Below are 26,481 nucleotides of genomic sequence, written 5' to 3' on the forward strand. Positions count from 1 at the left end.
GGCACTGGACTGACGCTCCGCCCCCTCCGATGGCCACAGATGAACAGGTGCTAATGCGCATGCATTAGACCGTCTCATAGGAAAAAGCATTGAATCAACGCTTTCCTATGGGGAAAAAAAAAAATCAGACGCTGGAGGTCCTCATGAAGAGAGTGAGGACGTCCAGCATCAGATACCGGACCAAAGGTCCGTTTCAATTCAGGAGGCCCTCTAGTGGCTAATAGATAGACACTGAGGACAAAACAAACACTTAAAGAGTTAGAAGGTGTATAGGCGCTTCAGGTGACATGTAGGGTGTATGTATATACAGGTGTTGTATAATGATATTGTGAAAAGAAATATGAGGTGTCAACTCACAAGTGTAGAGCCGTACCAGGCTCTATATGATCAGCGTCAAGGTGCCAATAACTGGCCTCAAAAGTACTCCAAAGGCAGGATCTCAATAGTAGTAGTAAATTTTTTTATTTATATTAAAACATGAATAAGAAAATAAAGTAAAATAGAAAAGGACATATATGAGCAGTGTGCACAAATATAATGTGATGCACGACTGCAAATAGTATTCTCAGTCCCACTGAGGGCAGACTTAGAGCTGCAATCTAAACATTACAGTTTCTATGGAACTGCAATATTTTAAATTGCAGCACTAAGTGCAAAATGGACAATGCACCCAGACCACTTCAACGAGCTGAAGTGGTCTGGGTGCCTACAGTGTCCCTTTAAGCATATGTAATTTCGATATGACAGGTTTTCTACATTCCCAGTCTGAGATATAAAACATTTGTTGCAACATTTCCTGCTAGTGGAACAATTTTCCACAAATAAAAGTTAGTCACGGAGGACAAAAATTGTCTGTTTTCACTGCAACATGCTTAGTCATGGAGCAACATACATTTAACTGTAGGTACACTGCATCATTCAGATATGACGCAGGGATTCCGAATACATTTTTCCTGTAGAATCCTTAGACATATTGTACCAACAGCATGATACCCCTTCCAAAAATTTGAACGCAGCACAAACCTTTTAATTAACAGAGAGTAAGGTTTTCTTTTTTGTCAAATTTCTACAGATGGTAAACAGATTGTAGTACTTCATTACAGGTGTGCTTCTGTGTGTAGAGTTGGTGTTTGTATATAATTTTAGCATTTTCATACAGGGGTGTATTTGTATGTTATGCTTGCATTTGAATGCAATGGTGTGTTTGGATGTAAATGCAGATGTACATTTGTGTGTATTATTGGTGTTTGAGTGAAGGGTGTGTGAGTGTTCGTAAATAATTTGAAGTACAGGGGTGTCTATATGTCATGCTTGTGTTTACATGTTGTGTTGGTGTTTGATTGCTGGGATGTCTGCACATGCACAACATATATATATATATATATATATAAACACATACAGTCATATACACACTGACACAGATACACACACTGGAACAAAGATACACACACACACTTTGGAACAAATATATACACACACACACATGCACACACTGGCCCATACACTAATCTAATAATGGAACAACTAATTTGTGATGTCTGGGTCATTATTTACCCCAGGTACAAAACATGTTTTTTACAAAACTGGGATCAATGCACCCTGTCACTTTGCGCCCCTCCTTGTACATTTGTGCCTTAAACTCTATCCAATTATTGTGAATTTATCAAGTAGAAGAAGAAGAAAAAAATATATATATATCGACTTGGCTTTTTTTCCCACTCAAAAATGCAATAGCATAGGAATATTGCATATTTGTCAGGATAACAAACTGTGTGTATTTTTTAATATACGCAAATTATTTTATTTCTTTCAGTAACCCTGTATTGATACTTTAACACTGCACTAAAATGATTCATGGACGAGAAATAAAAGGTGTATAATAAGAATGAATAACAACTGGAGTTATTCAGTCACTGCATTCTAATGTAATAAGAGAATATGAAAGAATAACATGCTCAGAATAAGTATGGTTTATTGTAAAGGATTACTGACCCAGAAGGAGACATTGTACATGATGAAATTGCAGAATCCCCTGCGTTATCAGATGTCTGAGCTAGACTTCGGAGTATCTAGACTGGGTTCAGCCGTATATTATTTTACATGCTTTGCGCGCACACCTCTGTGCTTTTCTGTTGTCCCAGCAATATGAGAAGGACTTGGCACAGCTACAGCATGTGAATCAAAATTGCTCATCAGCTCAGCTCTCAATGGTCCAAGAATGGTGGGATTGGAAATTAGAAGATTAAAAATGGATAGGACAGAACCATTAAAATCTTCATTACGCACAGCATTCAAAATAATATTGCAAACCAAAGACCTGAAACCACTTTAGATTCAAGGAATTGCACCCTCTACATTTATCTACAATGGAAGGACGTCTTTAAGGTTTGTTTGCATGACAATGAATCCTCTAGTTAGTACTAAGAGGTCATCCATATTTCTGCACTACAATTAAAAAGTCAGTGGTGGCTAATCAGTTACACTGAAACTCTTAGTTTGTGTGTGTATGTAGGAGCGACTAGTAGTTTATGTATATGTGTGCAATTAGCTTGATAAGAGTATGTGTGCAGTGGCGGAACTACCGCGGTCGCAGCTGCAAACGGAATGTCACTCCAGGGGGCCCGGCCGCCCTGTGGCTATGTAATGCGGCCCCCGGCACATGCGGTATTACGTTGGGGCCGCATTGAAGAGGCCCATGCTGTTAAGGCCACCCAATGACAATGTATTTCCAGCGGGCCCGGTCAGTGCTTTAACAGCGTGCCCGGGCCCCAATGTGATGACATCAGCACTGTGAGGAAGTGACTGTACCGGTCAGTCCTCCCAGCAATCACCGGGAGCCGCGCGGGAGGAGGAAGGAGAAGAGGGAGTCAGAGTGGGATCTCTGAATCCCATCAGGCCGAGCCACTGGACACCAGGGAAAGTCACCATCCTACCTAAAAGGTAGGAAACAGGAGGGTGACCAAAACATTTTGTATATGTGTCTGTTTGCATGTGTCTGTATATGTGTATGTCTGTATGTGTGAGTGTGTGTGTGTGTGTATGTATGCATTGTGTGTGCCTGCAGGTGTTTGTCTGCATGTGTGCGTGTGGGGGGGAACGTATGGGAAGAAGAGGGTAGACGTATGGAGGAGTGGCGGGGTAGAAGTATGGGGGGGGGGGGGGCAGGGCAATTTTTGCACCGGTGCCCCGTGGTTTCTAGTTACGCCTATGTATGTGTGTATGTGTCTGATTATGTGTTTGAGTGGATCGTTCTGTATGTGCCTGTCTCTATATATGAATTTATATGCTACATAATGTGTTAATGTTTACAGCTCACCTTAATAATTTAGCTGATGTGTGCTTTCCTACTGGGGACAAAAAAAACCTTAAAAACATAAGGCAAAATAAAATAGCTACAAGTACAGGGAGTGCAGAATTATTAGGCAAGTTGTATTTTTGAGGATTAATTTTATTATTGAACAACAACCATGTTCTCAATGAACCCAAAAAACTCATTAATATCAAAGCTGAATATTTTTGGAAGTAGTTTTTAGTTTGTTTTTAGTTTTAGCTATTTTAGGGGGATATCTGTGTGTGCAGGTGACTATTACTGTGCATAATTATTAGGCAACTTAACAAAAAACAAATATATACCCATTTCAATTATTTATTTTTACCAGTGAAACCAATATAACATCTCAACATTCACAAATATACATTTCTGACATTCAAAAGAAAAACAAAAACAAATCAGTGACCAATATAGCCACCTTTCTTTGCAAGGACACTCAAAAGCCTGCCATCCATGGATTCTGTCAGTGTTTTGATCTGTTCACCATCAACATTGTGTGCAGAAGCAACCACAGCCTCCCAGACACTGTTCAGAGAGGTGTACTGTTTTCCCTCCTTGTAAATCTCACATTTGATGATGGACCACAGGTTCTCAATGGGGTTCAGATCAGGTGAACAAGGAGGCCATGTCATTAGATTTTCTTCTTTTATACCCTTTCTTGCCAGCCACGCTGTGGAGTACTTGGACGCGTGTGATGGAGCATTGTCCTGCATGAAAATCATGTTTTTCTTGAAGGATGCAGACTTCTTCCTGTACCACTGCTTGAAGAAGGTGTCTTCCAGAAACTGGCAGTAGGACTGGGAGTTGAGCTTGACTCCATCCTCAACCCGAAAAGACCCCACAAGCTCATCTTTGATGATACCAGCCCAAACCAGTACTCCACCTCCACCTTGCTGGCGTCTGAGTCGGACTGGAGCTCTCTGCCCTTTACCAATCCATCCATCTGGCCCATCAAGACTCACTCTCATTTCATCAGTCCATAAAACCTTAGAAAAATCAGTCTTGAGGGCGGGGCCAAGCCAGCATGGCGGCAGGACGCATCTCGGAGGAGCTCCTCCACCAATATGCCAAAAAAGGCAGTTTACAACCAACTATTAATCGCTCTGAACTACTCTACCTGATACCCAAGTTACCTGCCTTAGCCACAAAGCGAGAAGGGGGCTGGCGACCCGAGGTACCTGTCCTGCCACACCCGTGGGAAAAGCGGCCCGGTGGGCGCCGGGCGGGGGAAACGGCCGATCCCCCGCCTTCGAAGAAACCGAGCTGCAGATAAGCAAAGACCTATGCCCCGTAACCCCCCCCCCTGGACCGGAGGGGGTGATCCCGGTCCCCCCCCGGAGGGCAGCGCAACCCCAGCAATCAAGCTCCCGACTACGGGTGCACCCAGCAGCAGCCATGCCAAAATGGCGGATACCTCATGGCTCCCAGCACCTAACTCAGTGCTCGATGACATACTCGTCCGGCTAGACAAGAGGTTCCTGGAATTCTGGCGGAGACTAGAAAGCTTGATGAGTGGGCCTACTGCTATACAGACAGCCGCTCCCTCACACCAAGGCCCGCGAAAGCCTGCAACGCCACCTAGAAGGGAACACCCCACACGACGTCTGCACAAACGGCGGGCACAGCTCAAGCGACGGACATCCAGAAGGCTCCACACGAGGAGGCTGACACAGAGATCAGCAGTATCTCAAACCCGGCGGACAACTGCAATCCAGCACTATCACCAGACACCCACTGGACTTACCCTGCAAAGCCCCCCTGGGCGAGGGCCCCAGAAAAAGCGAGACAGACCACAGGAATCTAGAGGAATGGAAACACCGCTGAGGGCGGTCAGCCGTGGCGTACATCGCAATGCCCTCAAAACACAGCGTCAAGCAATTGGAGCCCGGCGGGGCCTTTCATCCCAAAGAGCTGCGGACGGACTTAAGCATCTACCTGCTGACAGCCTCCCGTCCCTGGGCATCGGCTGACGAAAATCTTTTATTTTACCAGCCCCCATCCTGGCAGATGGAGCGGGACTTAATCTGTGTATATGCCAATATAACTGGATGGACACATAACGGTATTCATGTCATACCTCCCGGAGGTTTCTGCCCTGGCATTGTTACACATGTTGTTTGCATTATTGTTTGTATTGTTTGCCTTATCTATTATTATATGAAGCATTAACCTGGAGGCAGGCTCTGAGGGAACACCTCTGGCTCAGAAATACAACAAATGCTCAGCTTAATATCCCCTGAGCAGTTAGCTCGACCCAAGGGTCCTCATAATACCCCCTGTCTGCTTAGCATGTACCCGAACAACTAATATTTAAATTAAAACAAAACCCCCCACAACTACCTTGGCTGGAATGATAAACCATTTAACATGCTACCACTCCCGACAACTCATGTCATAGCCTCTGATTGTCACACTGATCCCGACGATGTCCTGTGTTAACACGTATAATGCAGCTTTGTTTAAGAGTGTAAAGCCTTGAGGGTCAAATCTACTAGCCATTAGGGGCGGCCAGATTTCTCATCTACCTACCTAATATTTTTAACAAGAAATTCTCATGTCTGCTATATCCTACGACTGAATCATCAGCCTTGTTTTCCATGCAGACTTGTATGTCCCAGCATTCATTACACTGCAATCGTGTGCAGCTAAGCAACCTTAACCCTTTCACATGCTACACTACAAGGCAGTAAATATTCATCAATGTTAAGCCTGTTATATTGTTTGTATTTTAAAAATGTGCACGCACTCATGCCACTGCTCAATCTATATGAATATATATGTACGCTGTTGTGGCGTTTAAAATGTCATGTACCTACCTGCACAACAAAAATAAAGAATTAAAAAAAAAAAAAAATCAGTCTTGAGATATTTCTTGGCCCAGTCTTGACGTTTCAGCTTGTGTGTCTTGTTCAGTGGTGGTCGTCTTTCAGCCTTTCTTACCTTGGCCATGTCTCTGAGTATTGCACACCTTGTGCTTTTGGGCACTCCAGTGATGTTGCAGCTCTGAAATATGGCCAAACTGGTGGCAAGTGGCATCTTGGCAGCTGCACGCTTGACTTTTCTCAGTTCATGGGCAGTTATTTTGCGCCTTGGTTTTTCCACACGCTTCTTGCGACCCTGTTGACTATTTTGAACGAAACGCTTGATTGTTCGATGATCACGCTTCAGAAGCTTTGCAATTTTAAGAGTGCTGCATCCCTCTGCAAGATATCTCACTATTTTTGACTTTTCTGAGCCTGTCAAGTCCTTCTTTTGACCCATTTTGCCAAAGGAAAGGAAGTTGCCTAATAATTATGCATACCTGATATAGGGTGTTGATGTCATTAGACCACACCCCTTCTCATTACAGAGATGCACATCACCTAATATGCTTAATTGGTAGTAGGCTTTCAAGCCTATACAGCTTGGAGTAAGACAACATGCATAAAGAGGATGATGTGGTCAAAATAATATTTGCCTAATAATTCTGCACTCCCTGTATAGTTAAAAGGATCTTCTAAACACACGCTTTCTGAATCAACATCAAAATCATATGCCTAATCATATGTCAACAAAGGCAGTGACTGCATTGTAATAAAGACTTAAAGGAACGCTCCTATACTATCAGTGCAGTCCACTCCGGGGTTGCTATCACTTCCTCCCCAGCTGGATGCTCCATGCACTGAGCTAACTGGCTGTTTAGGGTTAGCTCATTGGCAGACACTCATTCAATGAGTCGGTCAAATACGGCAAGGCGTAGCTTAGGTTTGATTAATTACCCTGAAAGGCCGGAAGGGCACTGCTGGCACTATAACCTATATGGTTATGGTGCTTGGAGTGTGTTTAAAACAAAAAACAAAGTTCTCTTATTTGTGAAATACCATTTCACTAATCTATCATTATGACTTCACGAATATTAGATGGCATACCAGGTCTGACTAGATATACTGAAGATTATTAAGAGATCACAGACTTCTCCGCATTGAAGAAAATAGTGGTAGAGATTAAAATGTAAGATCGGGTGTAGACAGGATTTCTTTCATCCTATATAAGTCAAAAGAAGAGGGGGTGCAATATCTCAGAAGACTAGCACTTCTTTACCCTAAAAAAAGAATACAAAGTGTGGAGTGACTTTAAAAGACACCTTTATCTGCTTGTGCGTAGCAGTGTCTGTGCTAAATGTTCAATTTCTAAAAGTATTTACATGCCTTTTCCTCCTCTGAAACAAAGATTCAAAGGGGCCCATTAACTCTACATGTGACACTATTAAGGTGATTAAGACGTCCTCCTCCACTAAACTATGACATTCTTTCCCATCATAAATTACACTGCTGTAACACACTGGCACAGGTTTATAAAATGCATTTATTAACTCTTGCGGAGGTCTACCTTCACTGTGGAAATTAGAGCGTAGAGCGGTTACATTTTACCAGTAAAAGCTTTTTAGTAGTCTGCCGATGCCATTTATTCCCTGCTTGGCTCTAACACATTAATTGACCCTTCTATCCTTGGCAGACACTTTTTGTGGGTGATTAACACGTGATCTGGGAGGCATTAGGCATTTCAAAGCTCTCAAGTTCTCCCTCAGTTTAATAGGAAAACATGAATATCTGAGTCTGAGACAGAGAGACACACACACACGTCTAATTCAAAGTCACTTAAAAGGGAGAACAATGAGTCTGAGAGAGAGAATCCTGCCAACCTGGACTAATGTTTTCGTCGTACAGTTAAGCAGCAAAACATAATCATGTCAGTGGCAGAGGGTTGACTTGTGAATGCTATGGAGTTTTTTCAAAACAGTTGAAATTGCTTTGACAAAGATAGAGGAAATGAACCTACAGCATCCTTGCACAATATAGTGAATTATGCTTAGACTAAAGCATGGATGGAAGGGAGAATATACAACCTATAATGCAAGAATGTTACAATGTACAATATGCCACCTGTGTCATCTTAAAGGCTGCTTTACCTTTTTTTATATATATATATATATATTTTTTTTATATTCTTTATTTTATCGTGCTCATATAAAACATGGCGGTAGGCAACGCCACAACAGCTTTGCCAGCGATAAATATAACATTTGAAAAACAGTAATGGGCATATATAAACATTGCATATTTTTGAATAAGGTTGCATTATTATAAACCTACTTGATGCTCGTCTGTGTAAGCCTATGTGAATGTGCGGTCAGGGTTGGGTGTCATATGTGTGTCTTTCACATTTGGAACCACCCCTTATGCTTTTTGAAAGGGCTTGTCTAGGAATCGGCAGGTGGAGGGGGGGGGGGGGAGAGAAGGGTTGGTGTGGTTACTCGAGTGTGGCTGGGCTACAGCAATAAGAGCCCGGCTTCGGTCGTTTCATTAAGGGCTACTGCATGTGGGGGCTCGTCGTCTATTTGGTTGTCCGCCTATGTGTCCCGAGTCCCATTATCTGTACTTGGGTGTAGCAAAAAGCGAGATGGAGCAATTTTATGTCAGTGTAGGGAGGGATTTGCTGGGGCAATATTAACACTATCTTCAGGTGAGTGTCAGGAGCGATCTGCAAACACATCTTAATAAAACACAACAGTAGTTTGCAGACGTCTTAAACTGTGTAAAACATGGTTATCGTTGGTGGTGGGTTAGAGGTGTCCCCTTGAAGTATATAGTCCAGAGTGTCTCAAGTTGGCGGGCTGGTCGGTGTCGGTCCCAGAGATACTCTCGGGGTGAACTCCCGTATGGTAGCTGGGTTGATCCTGGACAGTCCCGATCTTTTTGTGAGTGCAGCTTGGAGTATACCCGCAGATGTCAGGAGTGATTCCAATTCTTGGTAGCTCTGTGCTTTATGTGAGGTCCCGTTAAAAGTGAATAATACTGCTCGCGGGGTCCCCCATCGGTAGGGCAGCTCTCTGGTGCGGAGGTGTTGTAACAGCGGTTGTAGTGATTTCCGCCAGGTAAGCGTACTCTTGGTGATATCCTGGAAAAATGTTAGTTTGTTGCCCTCGAACGACAAGGGAGTTTTGCCCCTCAGTGTAGTTAGGAGTGCCGCTTTGTCCGATATGCTCTGGAAACGTAAGATGAGGTCCGCGGATGCGGTTACTGGAGTCCGGGTCGGCTTCGGTAGTCGGAACATCCCGTCGAGCCTCAGGGACTTCGCCTGTTTTGGCGGGAGTAGGGCACCCAGGAGGCGCCTGATGTAGTGGGGTAGCTCAGTGAGGCTCACCGAGTCAGGTTGTGGCGCCTCCTTTGGTCCTCCAGTGCATCCAGGCGGTCTACTGTGGCATGTTGCTGCTTTGCTAGGTCAGCTACTTGTTGCTCTACCGTTGTTAATCTGGAGTCCTGGGTGCTTGTAGAGGCCTCAAGCTAGGTGATTTTCGACTTGGTCCCTTCTATGGCTGCTTTAAAGTAGGCCATGTCTGCAGATAGGTCTTTGCGTAATTCGGCCAGCATTTCTTTAAGTTGGCTTGCAGTGACCGGGTCTCCGGGTGTGTTTGGCACCGTGTTGTGTTTTGGTGTCGGCCCGAAGGACGCTCCCTCCATCAGGTCTGTGTCAAAGTCCTCTGAGGAGTACGAGGCGATATCGTCCTCCAGCGCCATCTTGGACCATGCGGCCTGTTGCTTGTTCCGCAGCATTTCGCCGATATCCCGTTCGGGAGGGCTTTTGTCAGCCTTTGTTTTCTTGGACTTTCTGCCCATGTTCTACCTTTCCTCCGTGGTCGGATTTACAGGTAGGTTCACGTGTAGATTTCACCACTTAAGGTTCTTTTTAGTTGAGTAGGAGTCGGAGCTCACTGAGATGCGACCGCTCCGTTGCGCTGCTGGCTCCGCCCCCTACCTTTTTATAGCTAAAATATAAACAATACTATACATTATAATTATTAATGTTATTAATGTCAAATTGTTTAACCCTTGTGACAGACTGCCTACAAGTTAAAATAAATAATAACCCTTTTTACTTTTCAGGTGAGTGGTGGACCACTACAGACTGCATAGTGAATGTGTATCCCGTTCACTGTCTAAAATTACATGTCCCAAGTAATGGATTCATCTCAACAGATGAATAGAGTAGGACAGACATAGGCAGCCTTCTGATCGTGTTGCGCCAAAGTTATACTCTTAAGTCTCTTGGGATGTTAGCCCTATTTTCTTTTTCCTTCAATCAACAAGGAACACATGGTTAAGAAAATGAATATTTTATTATTAATTTATCAATAACAATAGAAAAAGTAATGTAGATTTCAAAGGAAGATCAGTTACAAAGTGGCTCTAAAAACTGATATACATATAATCGTTATGAAATACTATTGCTGATTACATTAGCACAGTTCAAAGTTACCCTAAGTAGGGACTAGTTTGTTATGTGGTAAAGCCTGGAGGTGACAAAATCACAATATACCAACTACGCACTCAATCCACATAAGCTAAGCGTGCTAAACTGGACCATGGGCCAGCACAATCCCAACAAACAGAAATATTGATAAATAGAGAAGAGGTCCACGCACTCCAATAGATTCAGGCACATTTAATAGAACAAAAGGAACACAGCAACGTTTCGACACAAAAATGATGTCTTTGTCAAGCTACGGTATTGATATTGGGGTTGACATAAGGCTGAGTGACAGCTGTGAGATAATTGTGATTGTATTTTTTTTTTTTTTTTCGGAAACTGCTTTTACGAGATTTAGCACACGTAACGTCAATCTAGTGTCCAAGCCTATAAAGTCTTGCTGCATGATTTCTTTCATTGCGAGATGTAGTTTATGAAGTCTCCTCCTTAAACGTCAGCGTTGCATTCTCGCTCATGAGCAAAAGTAAAGCACAAACGTGGCAAACGAAGTACCAGAACCAAAAGAAAATCTCCAGAAAGAAGATGGGAGCAACCGCAAGAAAAATATACAGGTAAGTAAACTTACCTTCCAGTGCATCCTGCAGTCACTGAACTCTAACCAGAAAGGTCACCTTGGGGGTATTTGCAAAATATGCAGACACCCAAATGCGACAAATTCACTTTAAAGTCAATTAGTATGACAAATAAGTTATATTGATTTGTCTTTACATTTTTTAATGCTGATATTCCAATTATATTTAAACTTTATATATTTTAAATAATAAGAATTAAAATACACTTTAACAGGAAAAAAAAAAATACTTGTGAGATGTTTGACTTTGTTTATATGAAGGACAGATCTTGTACATTTTATTTCACATATGAGATATATAGGAGCAAAAAAGAGAGAGCCAGAGGGGTAATAGTGGCAGGTTTATGCAAAATATAATCATATACTGTAAATATATAAAATAATTTTTACTTAAAGCGGGTGTTTTTAAAGAAAGACTTTATAGGCTTGAACACTAGATTGACATTACCTGTGCTAAATCCCGTAAAAGCAGTTTCCCAAAACAAAAAATAAAATACAATCACAATTATTTCACAGTCCTTATTTTGCAGATGATAACTGCTTAGCTCTGGAAGTTAAGAATAATACTTGCATTGTAGAATAGGACAATCAATACAACAAAAAAGTAGCAAGAATCATGGTATTTCAAAACATGCTCAGCGAAACACGGGAAGCTGTTTCCAGATTATGAATGATTGCATAAAAAGCAGCAGGGTTCTGGGCACACAAGACAAAAGAGAAAAAATAGGGCACAGAACAAATAAACGGATGATGCTTCTTCACAGCAGTGTGCCTCGCAGTGATACAGTAATCATCAGAACCAGGTCACGGTATACCCAGTTGCACTCACGACTCGAAGCAGGGGTGTTCAGATTGTACAGCGCTCCGTGGCGTGGGGGCGCATGGAACATGTAATGCTCTTTTCCAGAGGCCCCCTGCCAAACAGCATCTATAAACATATGGTGCTCCATCTTTAAAAATCATGTCTCAAAAATCCCCATTTTTTTTTTTTTTAAAAGAACAATTATGTTGAATATAAACAGGCACCGTCAGCTTCTAGTAGGCATTAAAGTTTAATGTACATATTGCAAGCAAATTTATAAATTACAAGATATTATATGAAGCTCAATTCTGTCTGTAGCAAAATTATCACTTTGGCGGATGCCAGAGCATATGCCCGCTTCCATATGTGCTCAACACACGAATTTTAGAAAGAAAGAAAGAAAAAAAAATGTAATTGACACCCACTGAATGTCCTTTTACTAAACATGAGAGGAATCATTATATAAATCCTCTTACTAGTTTAGATGGCTACTCTCCCTAAAATATTTAGAATTATCAGTCCCATGGTGAACGCTACAGTAATGCAATAAGTTTTCTTCTTCAGTGTATACACTAAGATGGGCGTTCCAGTTTTGCATCTAACATCAACTGCACCTTCCTTAATGGGGACTGGTCATGCCCCTAACAATCTATGCTTATTGAGCATAAAATTCTATTTATATATTGTGCTAACAGTTTTGCTAGCAAATGTATACATTAGTAGAAAACCCTATTTAAAAAAAAAAAAAAAAAACTTTTCTCCCAGCTGTCAGTCAATGCCTCAAACAATAGGTACCTCTGGGCTCCATCCATAGCAACCATAGCACATGTACTGTGGTTGCTATAGAAACTCTCTAGCTTTTGCTTCTAGCGCTGGCTATGGAGTACAGGAGCGGAGCAACAGGACTTCACTCCGTTCTGACGCTGGCAACAAAGCCAGCATGCCAACGTCATTAAGATTTGCCCTACATGGGGATGTGTTCCAAGCAGGGCAAATCAAATAAGACAGCAGGCCGAGCAGAGGACGGCCAGGAGGTGGGTGTTACACAAACAGTAACACTCATAAAACGGAGCTTGAACGGAGGAAATGTGAGTAAATCAATGTTTTACATTGAATAAGCATGTGTCTTTGTGATATATGGCATATTCAATGTTGTTGTTTTTATTTATTGGGGGGGTGGAGGGGGGTAAGTGACATTTTTTTTTATTAATGGCTCACTTTAACTCAACCTCATGTGTCAATGAAACAAGCATTCATATTACTTACGTACATATTACACCAGATCCGTGATTTTATTGCACAAATGACAACACAAATTACGTAAAGGGACATTCTAGTGGCTACATAAATATTTTTCAAAAAAACAACAAAAAAAAAAAACAGTTACGTAAGTAGATATACCTCAAATGAAAACATGCATTTACAGGGTTATTCACTAAAATAAGAATTCAGAGTGAATTTCAAATTCAAATGATAAATAACTAGACTGGAAATATTCTGTAAGACAGCTACACTTACAGTTTGGCTACTTTAAATTCACTTTGAACTCTTACTGAATAACCCTGTAAATGATGCATTTTTTCATTAGGAGTATATCTGAACAAAGATTAAAAACTGCAGATCTCTTGTCTGCAGCTTTTGCAAGCACTCCCCCCAGACTTTCTAGTTCTCCAATCACAGAGCTCAATGAGAAGTCTCAATGAGAAGTCTAGATGAGGCAGGGGCTCTGAGCAATTGTCGGCCTCTTGAGTTTAGCACCACAGAGCTAACCAAACCAGGAAGTAATATGCCCTGCTGTCTGCATGAAATCAGCACTATTTGTAAAATGAAAAAGAGGACCTACACTTTACACATAAAGCATGGTCCGGAGTGTGCCTTTAAAATAAAAAAAACATATTACATAAGCAGAATGCATCTATTTATGTAATAAAACAATTATTGCTCCATTTATCCACCACATTCTCTTTTAAATTTTCGCTTCCAGAGACTGTCTTTCCTAAACCAATGTACGGATGTTAAGTCTGACTATTAATATTGGCATTTATCTAGCGCCAACTTATTTCACAGGGTTTTACAATATTACAAAGGGGAAAATTCAACAATAAATGAGACAACTGCAAAATGTTACAGGAGTGAGGAGTGAGTGAGGAGTTATAGCTTGGTGAGGACCCTGCTCAAACAAACTTACAATCTAGAGGAGATGGGGTATAAAAACCCAATAGAAAGGGCATCGAGGGGGACAGCAATCGAAACACAAGGTGGGAAAGTAGGAGAACTGAAAGGGGTGAGTGGAGTATGACTCTACAAGAGAGAGCAAAAGACAGGTTTGTGAAATAGAAGTTACTCTGGAAGGCCATAAGCTTTTGTGAAGAGATGGCTTTGACAGACTTCTTAAATGATTTAAGACTATAGAGAGTCTGATGTGGGTAGACAGGCTATTCCAAAGGAATGGAGCCGCCTGCAAGAAGTCCTGCAAGCGAGAGTTAGCAGTAAGGGTAAGTAGGCAACAGGAGAAGGACACCAGCAAAGAGGAGAGACTGAAAAAGGTGCGTACCTACAAATTAGTGAATAAATGTGACAAGGGCTAGAGTTATTTAGAGATTTATAGGTAAAGGTTAGTATTTTGAATTGACTCCTATATGATATGGGAAGCCTGTGTAAGGAATGATAAAGGGCGAGGTGTGAGAGGAGCTACACGAGAGGAAAAGCAGCCTGGCAGCAGCACAGCATTCATTAGACTGTAGTGAGGTAGCACAGTTTGTGGGGAGACCAGTTAGGAGAATATTACAAATATTATCAAATGAGATAAATTACTAGAGCTTAAACACGCTCCTAAGCAGCATCTTGTGTAAGAAAATGTCAGACACAGACAATGTTTTTAAGGTGGAAAACGGACAGGACGTCAGGTGTAAAGGTGAGCCCAAAATCAAAGTCTCCTCCTGTTCAGTAGCTGGGGAATAGACCTGCAGGGTAGGAAAGGTATGGTCCAAGTGCGGTTGAGAGAGAGGAGTGAAGTGGGGATATTTTTTGTTAACTGGTTAATCTTCTCAGAAAAATAGCATGCAAAGCTATCGGCTGAAAGATTAGTTTGGGAGGTTGTCACAGCAGGGCGAAGAAGAGAGTTGAAAGTTTGTTGTGGGAGGTTGTAGGAGTATGAACTAATAAGAGAAAAATATGTTGTTTAGCAAGGATGCGGGCTACCCTGTACGAGCGCAAGATGAATTTGTAATGGAGAAAGTCTGAAGGTAGGTATGGATGAGAGCTGAACAAACATCAGCTGTTGGAGGTCAATAGAATTCAGGTTCCTCCTGAGTTGAAGAGAGGTTAGGCTGGGAATGTTGGGTGAGGGTGCTCTCAAGAACAAAAGATAAGGGGTGGTGATCTGAAATGGAGCATTACAGATATTAGAGAGTATACATGCATTGGAAAAAAAAAAAGATCAAGGGTCTTGCCAGATACATGTGTGGGAGAATTAGACCCCTGCGATAGCCCAAGGCAGGAAGTAATTGAAACGTGTTTTGAGGCTACTGAGGTCTATGATGGGTTCATTGGTTTGTTGACATCCCCAAGTATTAGAGAAGGAATATTACTTGAAAGGAAGTAGAAAAGCCAGACAGTAAAATGGTCAAAGAAGAGACGAGGGGAACCAGAGGACGGTAAATAACAGCAATGTTTGCACACATAGGATTGAACAGGCAAATTGAGTGAACTTCAAATAAGGATAAAGAGAGGGATGTATGGTAGTAAGAACCTTGAAGGAGAAGTTGGGTGAAAGCAGAACCCCCTTACCCCCCACCCTTACTGTCAGATTGTCTTAGGGAGTGAGTTAAATGAAGCCCACCAAAGGATAATGAGGCCTGTGTAGCAGTGTCAGAGAGCCATGTTTCAGTTAATGCCAGTAAGTTTATGGAATATGAGAAATATGAGATGAATAAGTCATCAACATCAGTTGATTTAGTGATGTTGCACACAGAGCATACATTCTAGAGGGCAGTGCAAAAGGAGAACTTCAAGGGAGACTAACATGGGATGGGTAGAAGAATGGTGTGATTTCTATTGTTAGCACAAGGTAGGTTAATGGAGGAGGGACCCGAATTTGGAGAGACATCTGAACCTGCCAAGACCAGAAAGACAGAAAGAAGGCTAAAGGGGGAGTAAGATATAAATGTTTGGGATGAGAGCTTGCTTTTTTAGGCTTTAGAATGAGATGGTGGAGAAAGGGTGATTATAAATATGAGAAAATTGCATGTGATGAATGGAGAGGGAAGGGAGGTAAATAAAATAAAAATAAAAATAAAAATTGTGTCAGCGGATGGAGGTTGGCAGAGAGATTTTAGCAACGAAAGAAGCAAAGATAAAGGTGAAAAACAGAAGTGAGAACAAGGAGTTTGTATTATAGAAAAGGAGATTAGATGGAAAAATTAAAACCAGAGGATAGTGAAGGGTAGAAGGGTTAAAAGGCATGTAGTCAGGGAATTGAGCGGGTGAGGAGAGGTTGTTAGAAATAGCTGGTGTGTTTGCAAGAACAGGTAATTGGTACTATCTATAAAGGTAGTGAGTACCCTTGGGAGGGTAGGTGTGAAAAGATCTTTCAGAAGTGCTACCTGTGCATATGTCTTTGGCTGCAAGACTTGTTAGCTCTGAGTGAAAATGTATAAATGCTGTTGTTTGGGGTACAGGCTGCAAGAGAAAGTCTGGGGTTAGATAAAAGTAATTTTGGGCAGAGAAGCGTGCAGATATTGAGATGAGAATAATCAGTCTTTTTTTTTTTATCTCAAATGTACTGTGCTGACCAGAACTAGCTCAAGCACATATCTTTGTAGGTGATATGGAGAAGAGAAAGGGGTGACTGATATGGAGAGGGGTAGAGGTTTTGAGTGACATGGAGATGAATAAAAAAAAATGAGTGTATATGAACTCCTGCAGTCACACATACTAATCACTTAATTTAAACCATGCCTTGCATACACACATACTAACCTCCCCCCCAATCTATATCATGAGTAAATATGTTTTCAATGTTAGATGAACACTATAGTGTTAGGAACACAAAGCTGTGTCATTCTGCTCTTGAAGCGCCAGCAACAATCAAAAACATACCTGATTCGAGAGCTGAGGTTTCTCTGTCTTGTATTCCTAACGCTATATTCCTTTAAAGATACAATGCCACTTTTACGTTTTTCCATAGAGCGAGAATTCCATCACTTAAATGATAATAACTAGGAATTCAAAGTGAATTCCAAAATTTGGTTACAGAAATTTCTATCAAACTTTAGCCAATAAAGAATCGTGACAAGAGATAGGTGACAAAACGATCTTAAGAAAAATAAGTAATTCACCAACGGATAGGTGCTTAGAGGAGTTCTTTGTCAAGCTGAGGATTTACTGATAAGTAACTTGCAATGTTGAGTTGGACAAAGCTGTGACCCCCCCCCCCTTTTACTTACCTTATCCAAGCGCCTATGTCTCTCAGCGTTGGGTCAAAGCTCCACTCCCACAGACGAGCGGGTGCTAATATGCAGCAAATTCTGAGCGTGCATTATCCCTTCCCATAGGAAAGCACTGAATCAATGCTCTCTTATGGGGAAAATCTGATTCTGGATGTCCTCATGCAGAGAGTGAGGATGTCCAGTATCAGATACTGGACTAAAGGTTTGTTAGGATTCAGGAAGCCCTCTAGTGGCTGTCTGGTAGACAGCCATTAGAGGCAGACTTAGAGCTGCAATGTAAATATTTCAGTTTCTCTGGAGCAAAATAGACAATGCACCCAGACCACTTCAATTAGCTGAAGTGGTCTGGGTGCCTATGGTGTCTTTTTAATCAATTGGAGTGATGGAAAGCCATTGGATTTATTAGAAGTCCTTGGGACATTTACAACAATCAAAGATGTACTTCCAGCAGTCTTATAAAATCAGTAGTAACTATACTTACAATGAGTTGCTTCAATCCCACAAATGTTTGCTCTACAGATCCAGCTGTAAGAACCTGTCTTTTCATGGCAGCTTGTTCCCCTAAGAAACGGAGCATGAGATCCCGAACAGCATCCCCCTAGATATAAGCAAATAAAAAAAAAAAAAAAACTTTATTAAATTTCTCATACAATGGGCGGTTATTGCAGACAGAGCGCCGCGAACAAAGTTAGACATTTCACATTAAATGGACTTCCTTACCATCTACTACAACATAGAGAATTGCGCCTAAGTAGGGGATTGTAAATAACTTCATTACCATCACAATGTTATCCCTTTTGAACCAAGAGCTGATTCAAGCTAAATAAAGGCAATCATTTTAAAATAGATATTGTATTTACAACTTTCATGCTACCCATTTTCTGGGAGCTCAACAGCCAAACTCTGTGCTTTACCTAGACTCTGAACGCTATAATAAAATCATTCTGAAAACTGGCTGCTGTGTGCCAGTATCTATTTATGACACCTCTGTTCACGTCCATTCACTCCACACCTTCTGTGTTGTCAGAATCAGACATGACCATTCATACCTTTTGCAACTAGAAACATGTTCAGTTCAGAGACCAACAATATACACAAATGAAGAAAAATAATCAATATGGCCATTCACAAGAGTCTTGCCAGGTGGTTTCTCTGTCCACTGAAAACGGAATACAACTGCAAAAATGCCAGGTCCTGACTGAGGGATTAACACCTCAATCATGTGGTTTGTCTCCCAGTCAAGAACCACCATTTATGTAATTGTATTATACTCATTTTTAGGGATGCACTGAAATTTCGGCCAAAAATGGGCCTATCCCATTTTGGCCGTAAAAAGGTAAAATCTGTGGAAAATTACACCCTTCCTTCCCCCGCGTGCGGTACTGTGAATCGTGGTACCGCACGCGGGGGAAGGGGGTGCAATTAGCCCAAGGCAAGCTAGCTATTTGCCTTGGGCGGTACTAACTACGGGGCAGCAAAAAAAATGCCGACCCAAATGCCCACTCGGGCTTACCTGGTTTTCTCCCTCTATCTGGGGTCCAGTGGGACTGCTGGGAGGCGTACGGCTGTGTTTCAATCAGAGGCGGCAAGGAAGCTGGGATCTCTCTGCTCTGCTGCCTCGCAGTTTGCTGATGCCGCGGGAGCCGGAATATGACGTCATATTCTGGCTCCCGGAATCATTAGACAGATCCACGCTAGCTCTCCAGGTAGTGAGGCTAGGTGGAAAATGTTAATTTAACTTGTGAGTGTATGTATGTATGTATGTATGTATGTATGTATGTATGTGCATATGAGTGTCTGTGTGTTTATGTGAGTGTTTGTCAAATCAGTGAGAGTGTTTGTCATTGAGTGTGTGTGTGTGTGTGACTATCCATGTGTGTCAGTGTGTGTCTGTTAATGAGTGAGTGTGTCTCAAATCAGTGAGTTTGTGTCTGTCAGTGACATTTGTGTGTGTGACTGCCAGTGGGTCAGTCAGTGAATGTCTGTGTGCCAAATAGGTGCGTCTGTGTGTTTGTCATTGAGACTGTCAGTGAATGTATGCTTAAAGGGATACTGTAGTGCCAGGGATACAAAGCTGTTTTCCTGGCACTGCCGATCCCTCTGCCTCCCCTCTTGCTGGTAAATAAAGGGTTAAAAACACTTTACTTACTTATCTTATCCGCCAATGTTCCTTGGCGCTGGGTCGAAGCTCTGCCCCTCCTACATCGCGGGACATGCCGTGCGCGCATTAGACCTTAGATGCTTTCCAATGGGGGAAAATCTGACGCGGGAGGTCCTCATGAAGAGTGTGAGGACGTCCAGCATCAGATAACTGACCAAAAGTCCGTTACGATTCCGAAAGCACCCCCTCCCCTAAATGCTAAATCCCCATAGGGAAGAATTGAAACAAAGTCCAATATTAATAAAATTAGAGAAAAACCTATTTTAAAATTATTTTGGGGAAAAAAGTCATTTTCGGTTTTCGGCCAACGGCATCCTGAATTTGGTTAAGGCCCACAATTTCCATTTCGGTGCATCCCTACTCATATTTTAGGCTTGTAAGATGTCGACTTTATATACACCAGTGCCACCACTAACATGGCATGCTATCTTCACTGTGACTGTCTTTTATAGTCCATTCCCCGGTGTTAATTATAGGTCAATATTTATAAAGTGCCAACATTTTCCACAGTGCTGGCCTATGGGTTTATGAGACCCAAGATGAAGTTCCGTTTGGACGTTATTCCTACAGTAACAAGAGGTAGTGACCTGATAATTTTCTTGTATATAAGGGCCTCTAGAATTCTTAAAGAAACATACCAAACTCTTAAAGCACTTCAGTTTCATAGAATGACTTTACAGTTAACAGATTATTATCCCCTCTTTCAATTTCAATTGGCACTTTTATAAAGCATCTGTTTTGCACCCTCTGGACTGTCAGACATGGAGGATAAGGCTTCTCGTTGAAAAGCATGAGAAGTATAGCAGGAACAATGCTTCTTTATAAAAAGCTTTGGATTGGCTGAGAGATCATCAGTACTGATAAACTTCTAGAGGCGGAGTGCAGCTGGAACAGGGGGAACCTGAAATTACTTCAAACCATTCAGAGTTATTAATAAAGGGTTTTAATTGTAACTCGGCATTGTTCCTTTAACCTAGCTTGCTTAATGCACTTTTCTGGAACCATGGCCTTGGTTAGTAGTGGTTTAAATTAGTCAGTCACCCTATCTAAAAGGAACACTATAGTGACCAGAACAACTGCAGCTTATTGTATTTGTCCTGGTGAGTATAATTATTTCCTTCAGTCTTTTTTGCAGTAAACACTATATTCTCAGAGAAAATACAGTGTTTACATTACAGCCTAGGACAGGCATAGGCAACCTTCGGCACTCCAGCTGTTTTGGACTACACCTCCCATGATGCTTTGCCAACATTATGGGTGTAAGAGCATTATGGAGGATGTAGTTTACAACATCTGCAGTGCCGAAGTTGCCTATGCCTGGCCTAGGAATAACTCCACTGGCCACTCCTCAAATGGCTGCTAGAGGTGCTTCCTGGGACAGTGCTACACAGTGAGCAGCACTGCCATTCAGTGTCTCCACCCTCTGCATGCAGACACTGACCTTTCCTCATTGAGATGCATTGATTCAATTAATCTCTATGAGGAGATGCGGATTGGCCAGAGCTATGTTTGGCTTGTGCTGGCTCTGCTTCTGATTTGTTTCCTTAACAGGCTCAGCCAATACTATGGAAAGCATTGTGATTGGTTCAAAGAATCACTTCTGATGATGTCAGCCAAGCAGGCAGATCGGGGTAGAGCCAGCAGTTGCAGACTTGAATAAAAGTAAGATTTTACTATACTTAGGGAAGCGGGGGAGGCTAGATGATGTTTTTAATCGCATACTTTCTCGCATCCAAAATGCCCAGGTGCAACAAGATTTCAAATCCAAACAATGCATAACAATTAACAAACACCTGAGCCTTATTTTGCCTGAACTGTAATGATTTGACACAAAACAGACAAGTTATACCTGGACGGGTAAAACTAACTTGAAGAAGCTAAACCAGAAAGATGGGATGTAAATTGCACCTGTATATCAATGAACAAACTCCTGTTTACTCAGAGTCAAATTCGTTACTGAAGCAACGTTTCTGTACTGCTAAGGAGCCTTTATCAAGCATTGATTTGCTTGATAAAGCCTCAATTCCATAGCTGAACTGTTGTTCAATAAAGTCTGCTCATGAATTAGACTTGGCGTAACAATGCTTCTTTAAAAAAAAAGCTTTGGATTGGCTGAGAGATCATCAGTACGGATAAACTTCTAGAGGTGGAGTGCAGCTGGAAAAGGGGGAACCTAAAATTACTTCAAACCATTCAGAGTTATTAATAAAGGGTTTTAATTGTAACTCGGCATTGTTCCTTTAACCTAGCTTGCTTAATGCACTTTTCTGGAACCATGGCCTTGGTTAGTAGTGGTTTAAATTAGTCAGTCACAGGCACCCTATCTAAAAGGAACACTACAGTGACCAGAACAACTGCAGCTTATTGTATTTGTCCTGGTGAGTAGGGATCGACCGATATTGATTTTTTAGAACCGATACCGATATTCAGGCCGATAGCCGATATAATTTGCCGATATTCTGTACATTTACCATTTTGGAAAATAAAAACTATTTCTAAAAGGTAAATGCACAAAAATATACATGCCACGTGTAGTGGATGCAGTGTGTTTAGACAGGGGAGCTGTGTGTGTTTGTGTAGTGTGTGTGTAGTGGATGCAGTGTGTGTTTGTGTAGTGTGTGTGTTTGTGTAGTGTGTGTCGTGGATGCAGTGTGTGTTGTGGATGCAGTGTGTATTAGTGTTGTGTGTGTATATAGTGAAAGCAGAGTGTGGGTAGTGTGCGTGAAGTGAATGCTGTATATACTAAATGCAAAGTGTGTGTGTTTGTGTAGTGTGTGTATATAATGCAGCATGTTTGTGTAGTGTGCATTATATAAACACACTACACAAACACACTGCATTATATACACACGCTACACACACTGCATTATATAAACACACTACACAAACACTATGCAAACACTGCATTATATAAACACACTACACAAACACACACTGCATTATATAAACACTACACAAACACACTGCATTATATACACAGTGTGTTTGTGTAGTGTATGTGTATATAATGCAGTGTGCTTGTAGAGTGTGTGAATATAATGCAGTGTGTTTGTATAGTGTGTATATATAATGCATTGCGTTTGTATAGTGTGTGTATATAATGCAGTGTTTGTATAGTGTGTGTGTGTATATAATGCAGTGTGTTTGTATAGTGTGTGTGTGTATATAATGCAGTGTGTTTGTATAGAGTGTGTGTGTATATAATCCAGTGTGTTTGTATAGTGTGTGTATATAAGGCAGTGTGTTTGTATAGTGTGTGTGTATATAATGCAGTGTGTTTGTATAGTGTGTGTATATAATGCAGTGTGTTTGTATAGTGTGTGTATATAATGCAGTGTGTTTGTATAGTGTGTGTATATAATGCAGCGTGCATTATATAAAAACACACTATACAAACACACTGCATTATATACACAGTGTGTTTGTGTAGTGTATGTATATATAATGGAGTGTGTGTGTGAGTGGGGCATTTTTTATAAAAAAAGTTTTTTATTAAATTATTATTTTTTTATATTTAACTATTATTTATTTTTGTTGTCCCCCCTCCCTGTTTCATACTTGGCCAGGGAGGGGGGATATAGCAGTCCCTGGTGGTCCAGTGGCAATGGCTGAGCTGTGGGGGGGCTGGCAGCAAGCATTTACTCACCTCCCAGCAGCTCCTCCAGCTCCCCACTGTAAGTCTCGCGGCCAGCGTTGCCATGGTAACCCATGGCAACGCTCTGCCGGCCGCAGGTCTCGCGAGACTTACACTGGGGAGCTGGAGGAACTGCTGGGAGATGAGTAAATGCTTGCTGCCCGCCCCCCCCAGGACCGCCGGGCTTCTAATGAGCCTGGCGGTCCTAGGAGGTATTATCGGCAATGTCGGTATCTGAATTGGCCGATACCGATATTGCCGAAAATACCGAATATCGGCCGATTATATCGGTAAAACCGATAATCGGTCGATCCCTACTGGTGAGTATAATTATTTCCTTCAGTCTTTTTGCAGTAAACACTATATTCTCAGAGAAAATACAGTGTTTACATTACAGCCTAGGACAGGCATAGGCAACTTTCGGCACTCCAGCTGTTTTGGACTACACCTCCCATGATGCTTTGCCAACATTATGGGTGTAAGAGCATTATGGGGGATGTAGTTCACAACATCTGGAGTGCCGAAGTTGCCTATGCCTGGCCTAGGAATAACTCCACTGGCCACTCCTCAAATGGCTGCTAGAGGTGCTTCCTGGGACAGTGCTACACAGTGGAAAGCATTGTGATTGGTTCAAAGAAGCTCTTCTGATGATGTCAGCCAAGCAGGCAGATCGGGGTAGAGCCAGCAGTTGCAGACTTGAATAAAAGTAAGATTTTACTATACTTAGGGAAGCGGGGGAGAATAGATGATGTTTTTAATCGCATACTTTCTCGCATCCAAAATGCCCAGGTGCAACAAGATTTCAAATCCAAACAATGCATAACAATTAACAAACACCTGAGTCCTTTTTTTTGCCTGAACTGTAATGATTTGACACAAAACAGACGAGTTATACCTGGACGGGTAAAACTAACTTGAAGAAGCTAAACCGGAAAGATGGGATGTAAATTGCACCTGTATATCAATGAACAAACTCCTGTTTACTCAGAGTCAAATTCGTTACTGAAGCAACGTTTCTGCACTGCTAAGGAGCCTTTATCAAGCATTGATTTGCTTGATAAAGCATCAATTACAGAGCTGAACTGTTGTTCAATAAAGTCTGCTCATGATTCGTTACTGTATAATGCACACTGGAAAATTAATTTAATCTTATTCTCATATTATAGGTACTATTCATTGATGTCTTTAAGTAAAGATAAATTCAAACAAACCTTTCTGTTAAAAGAAGAATAAAAACAGGGAATCTTGAATATAAAAGGTTTCAACAGAAAAGGTAGATATAATTCACTGCATCATGTTCTACCCTTCCTGCTGATCATTTTATTCCCATCAGACTTATGAACAGTAACTATGGCTATTTCATGAAATGTTCTCAATCATTGTCCTTATACAGTGTATCAGTAGGAAGAAACAGAGTTCTTAAATATAGTTGAAGAGACACTGTTACCTTTGAGGTTTTTCATGATGTAAAAACCTTTGTAAAAACTGCTTTCATCGAAGGAACACATAAGAAAGAAATTAGACTGGCAGATGAATGGGTCGGTGGAGGGGGGTTCAGCTATGAATGATGACACGTGAGCCAGAAGCAGAATGAACAAGAGCGAACCATGAAATACATAATAAAAATAGAACCATGGTAATGTTAATGGATTACTCCTAGCACCGTGACCGCTTCAGTGATTTGAAGTGGTCATGGTGCTTGGAGTCTGTGTAAGCAGTGTTTCAGAAGAAACGCTGCAAGTTCAGATATACAGAACTTTACAACCAAGAGGCAGTAATTGCCCAGAGCACTTGCTTTGAAAGGACTTTTCATTGAGCTGATGGAACAGTCACATAAAGTCTTGATGCCTGGATATTCAGTTTCGGGTGCTGGGCAGGCAGTTTCTTCTGGTCTATAGCCCTGTTGAGGGTAAGTGGAAGGGATGCTATAGGGATACAGGTCCAGAGCTGGGACTTTTGAGTCCGGTGCACTCTAGTAAATCAGAGCGCAGCCACCGGGATTCCCAGTGTGCATTCTGACTCACTGAATGCAGGACCACAAGGACATCCCCAGGGTATGACTAAGAGGGAGACTTGGAGTATACACACAGGTAGTGTTCGTGTTACTAGTATATTCTCATACACAATAGCTACAATTGCCAAGGCAAGCAAACAGTGCAATTTCTTCTTATTCCTTGAATTCAAACCAAATCTGAGCACAGCAGCTAAAGTGCCAGGGTTGTCTTCAAAATCATTTTTGAATTGTTTGATCCAAATTACAACTCTGCATATATCATGTAAGTGGTGTACTATTGAATTGAATTAATAATGTCCTGGTTCATAGCTGTAGACACTCCACCCACTAGCTAACCAAGCATCCAGGACACAGCTGAACCGCCAGGGAATATGACCACCAGAGATCTGGAAATCTAAGCAGTGGAGAACATAGACGGAGCACCGGTGTCACTAAGTCACCACATACTACATATAGCTAGTGCACACATAGCCAACACACACCAGACACACATTGTATTCAGCCCGCATACACCACACACACACACACATTACACCTAGCCACAACATCCCCCATGGAGGATAGCGGAAATTAAATCAAAATGTCAAAACAGACAAAAATAATCAGTTGTGAGTATAGCTGAGATGGAGAATTTTTCGAGAATCAGCTTTTTTGCCATTGTGAGAAACAATGTAAAGCTTCGTAAATAACCCTGCCAATGTCTGAGCAGTGTCCCCAAACTTTCTAAATTAAAATAATTGTGTTAGGACAAGTAGATTTATACATAATACAGTTAAAGGAACAGTGTACTCATAAAATAGATTTCTAAAGTCCTATAATTAGAAATCTATTTTATGAATGCACCGTTCCTTAATCTGTATTATGTAGAAATGTTGGCAAGATGCATGTTCTGCGTCACTGCGTGTGCCCCTAATTTCCTTTTATTTTTACTGGGACAAGTAGATTGACATGATGGACAAATAAACTGAGCTACCACTTTAGTCCCTTGGAAAGTAGTTTTTAGTTTTAATTAAATTTTATTTTAATTTCAACACCTCTGAGGTGTATTTAAAATGAACCAAGTTCCATGTCAATGAGGTCCTTCCTGTATAGTTATAATTATCCATCATGATTCACCATGTTTTTGAATATGGAGATATCACTAATTTAGTTGATTATTACACGTGCAATTACATTAAAACAATCAAATAATATTGCACATTAATCACAT

General features: G+C 41.4%; 1 protein-coding gene across 1 annotated transcript in view; it reads right to left on the reverse strand.

The window, feature by feature from the left end:
• TRAPPC12 (trafficking protein particle complex subunit 12) overlaps positions 1-26,481 on the reverse strand; it is a 92,956-nt gene that overhangs the window by 54,345 nt on the left and 12,130 nt on the right. Inside the window, exon 3 of the mRNA XM_063442200.1 lies at positions 17,944-18,060. Coding sequence (XP_063298270.1) covers positions 17,944-18,060 — 117 coding nt within the window. The remainder of the gene's footprint in view (positions 1-17,943; positions 18,061-26,481) is intronic.

The sequence above is a fragment of the Pelobates fuscus genome, chromosome 2, assembly GCF_036172605.1.
Source record: "Pelobates fuscus isolate aPelFus1 chromosome 2, aPelFus1.pri, whole genome shotgun sequence".
Lineage (NCBI taxonomy): Eukaryota > Metazoa > Chordata > Amphibia > Anura > Pelobatidae > Pelobates > Pelobates fuscus.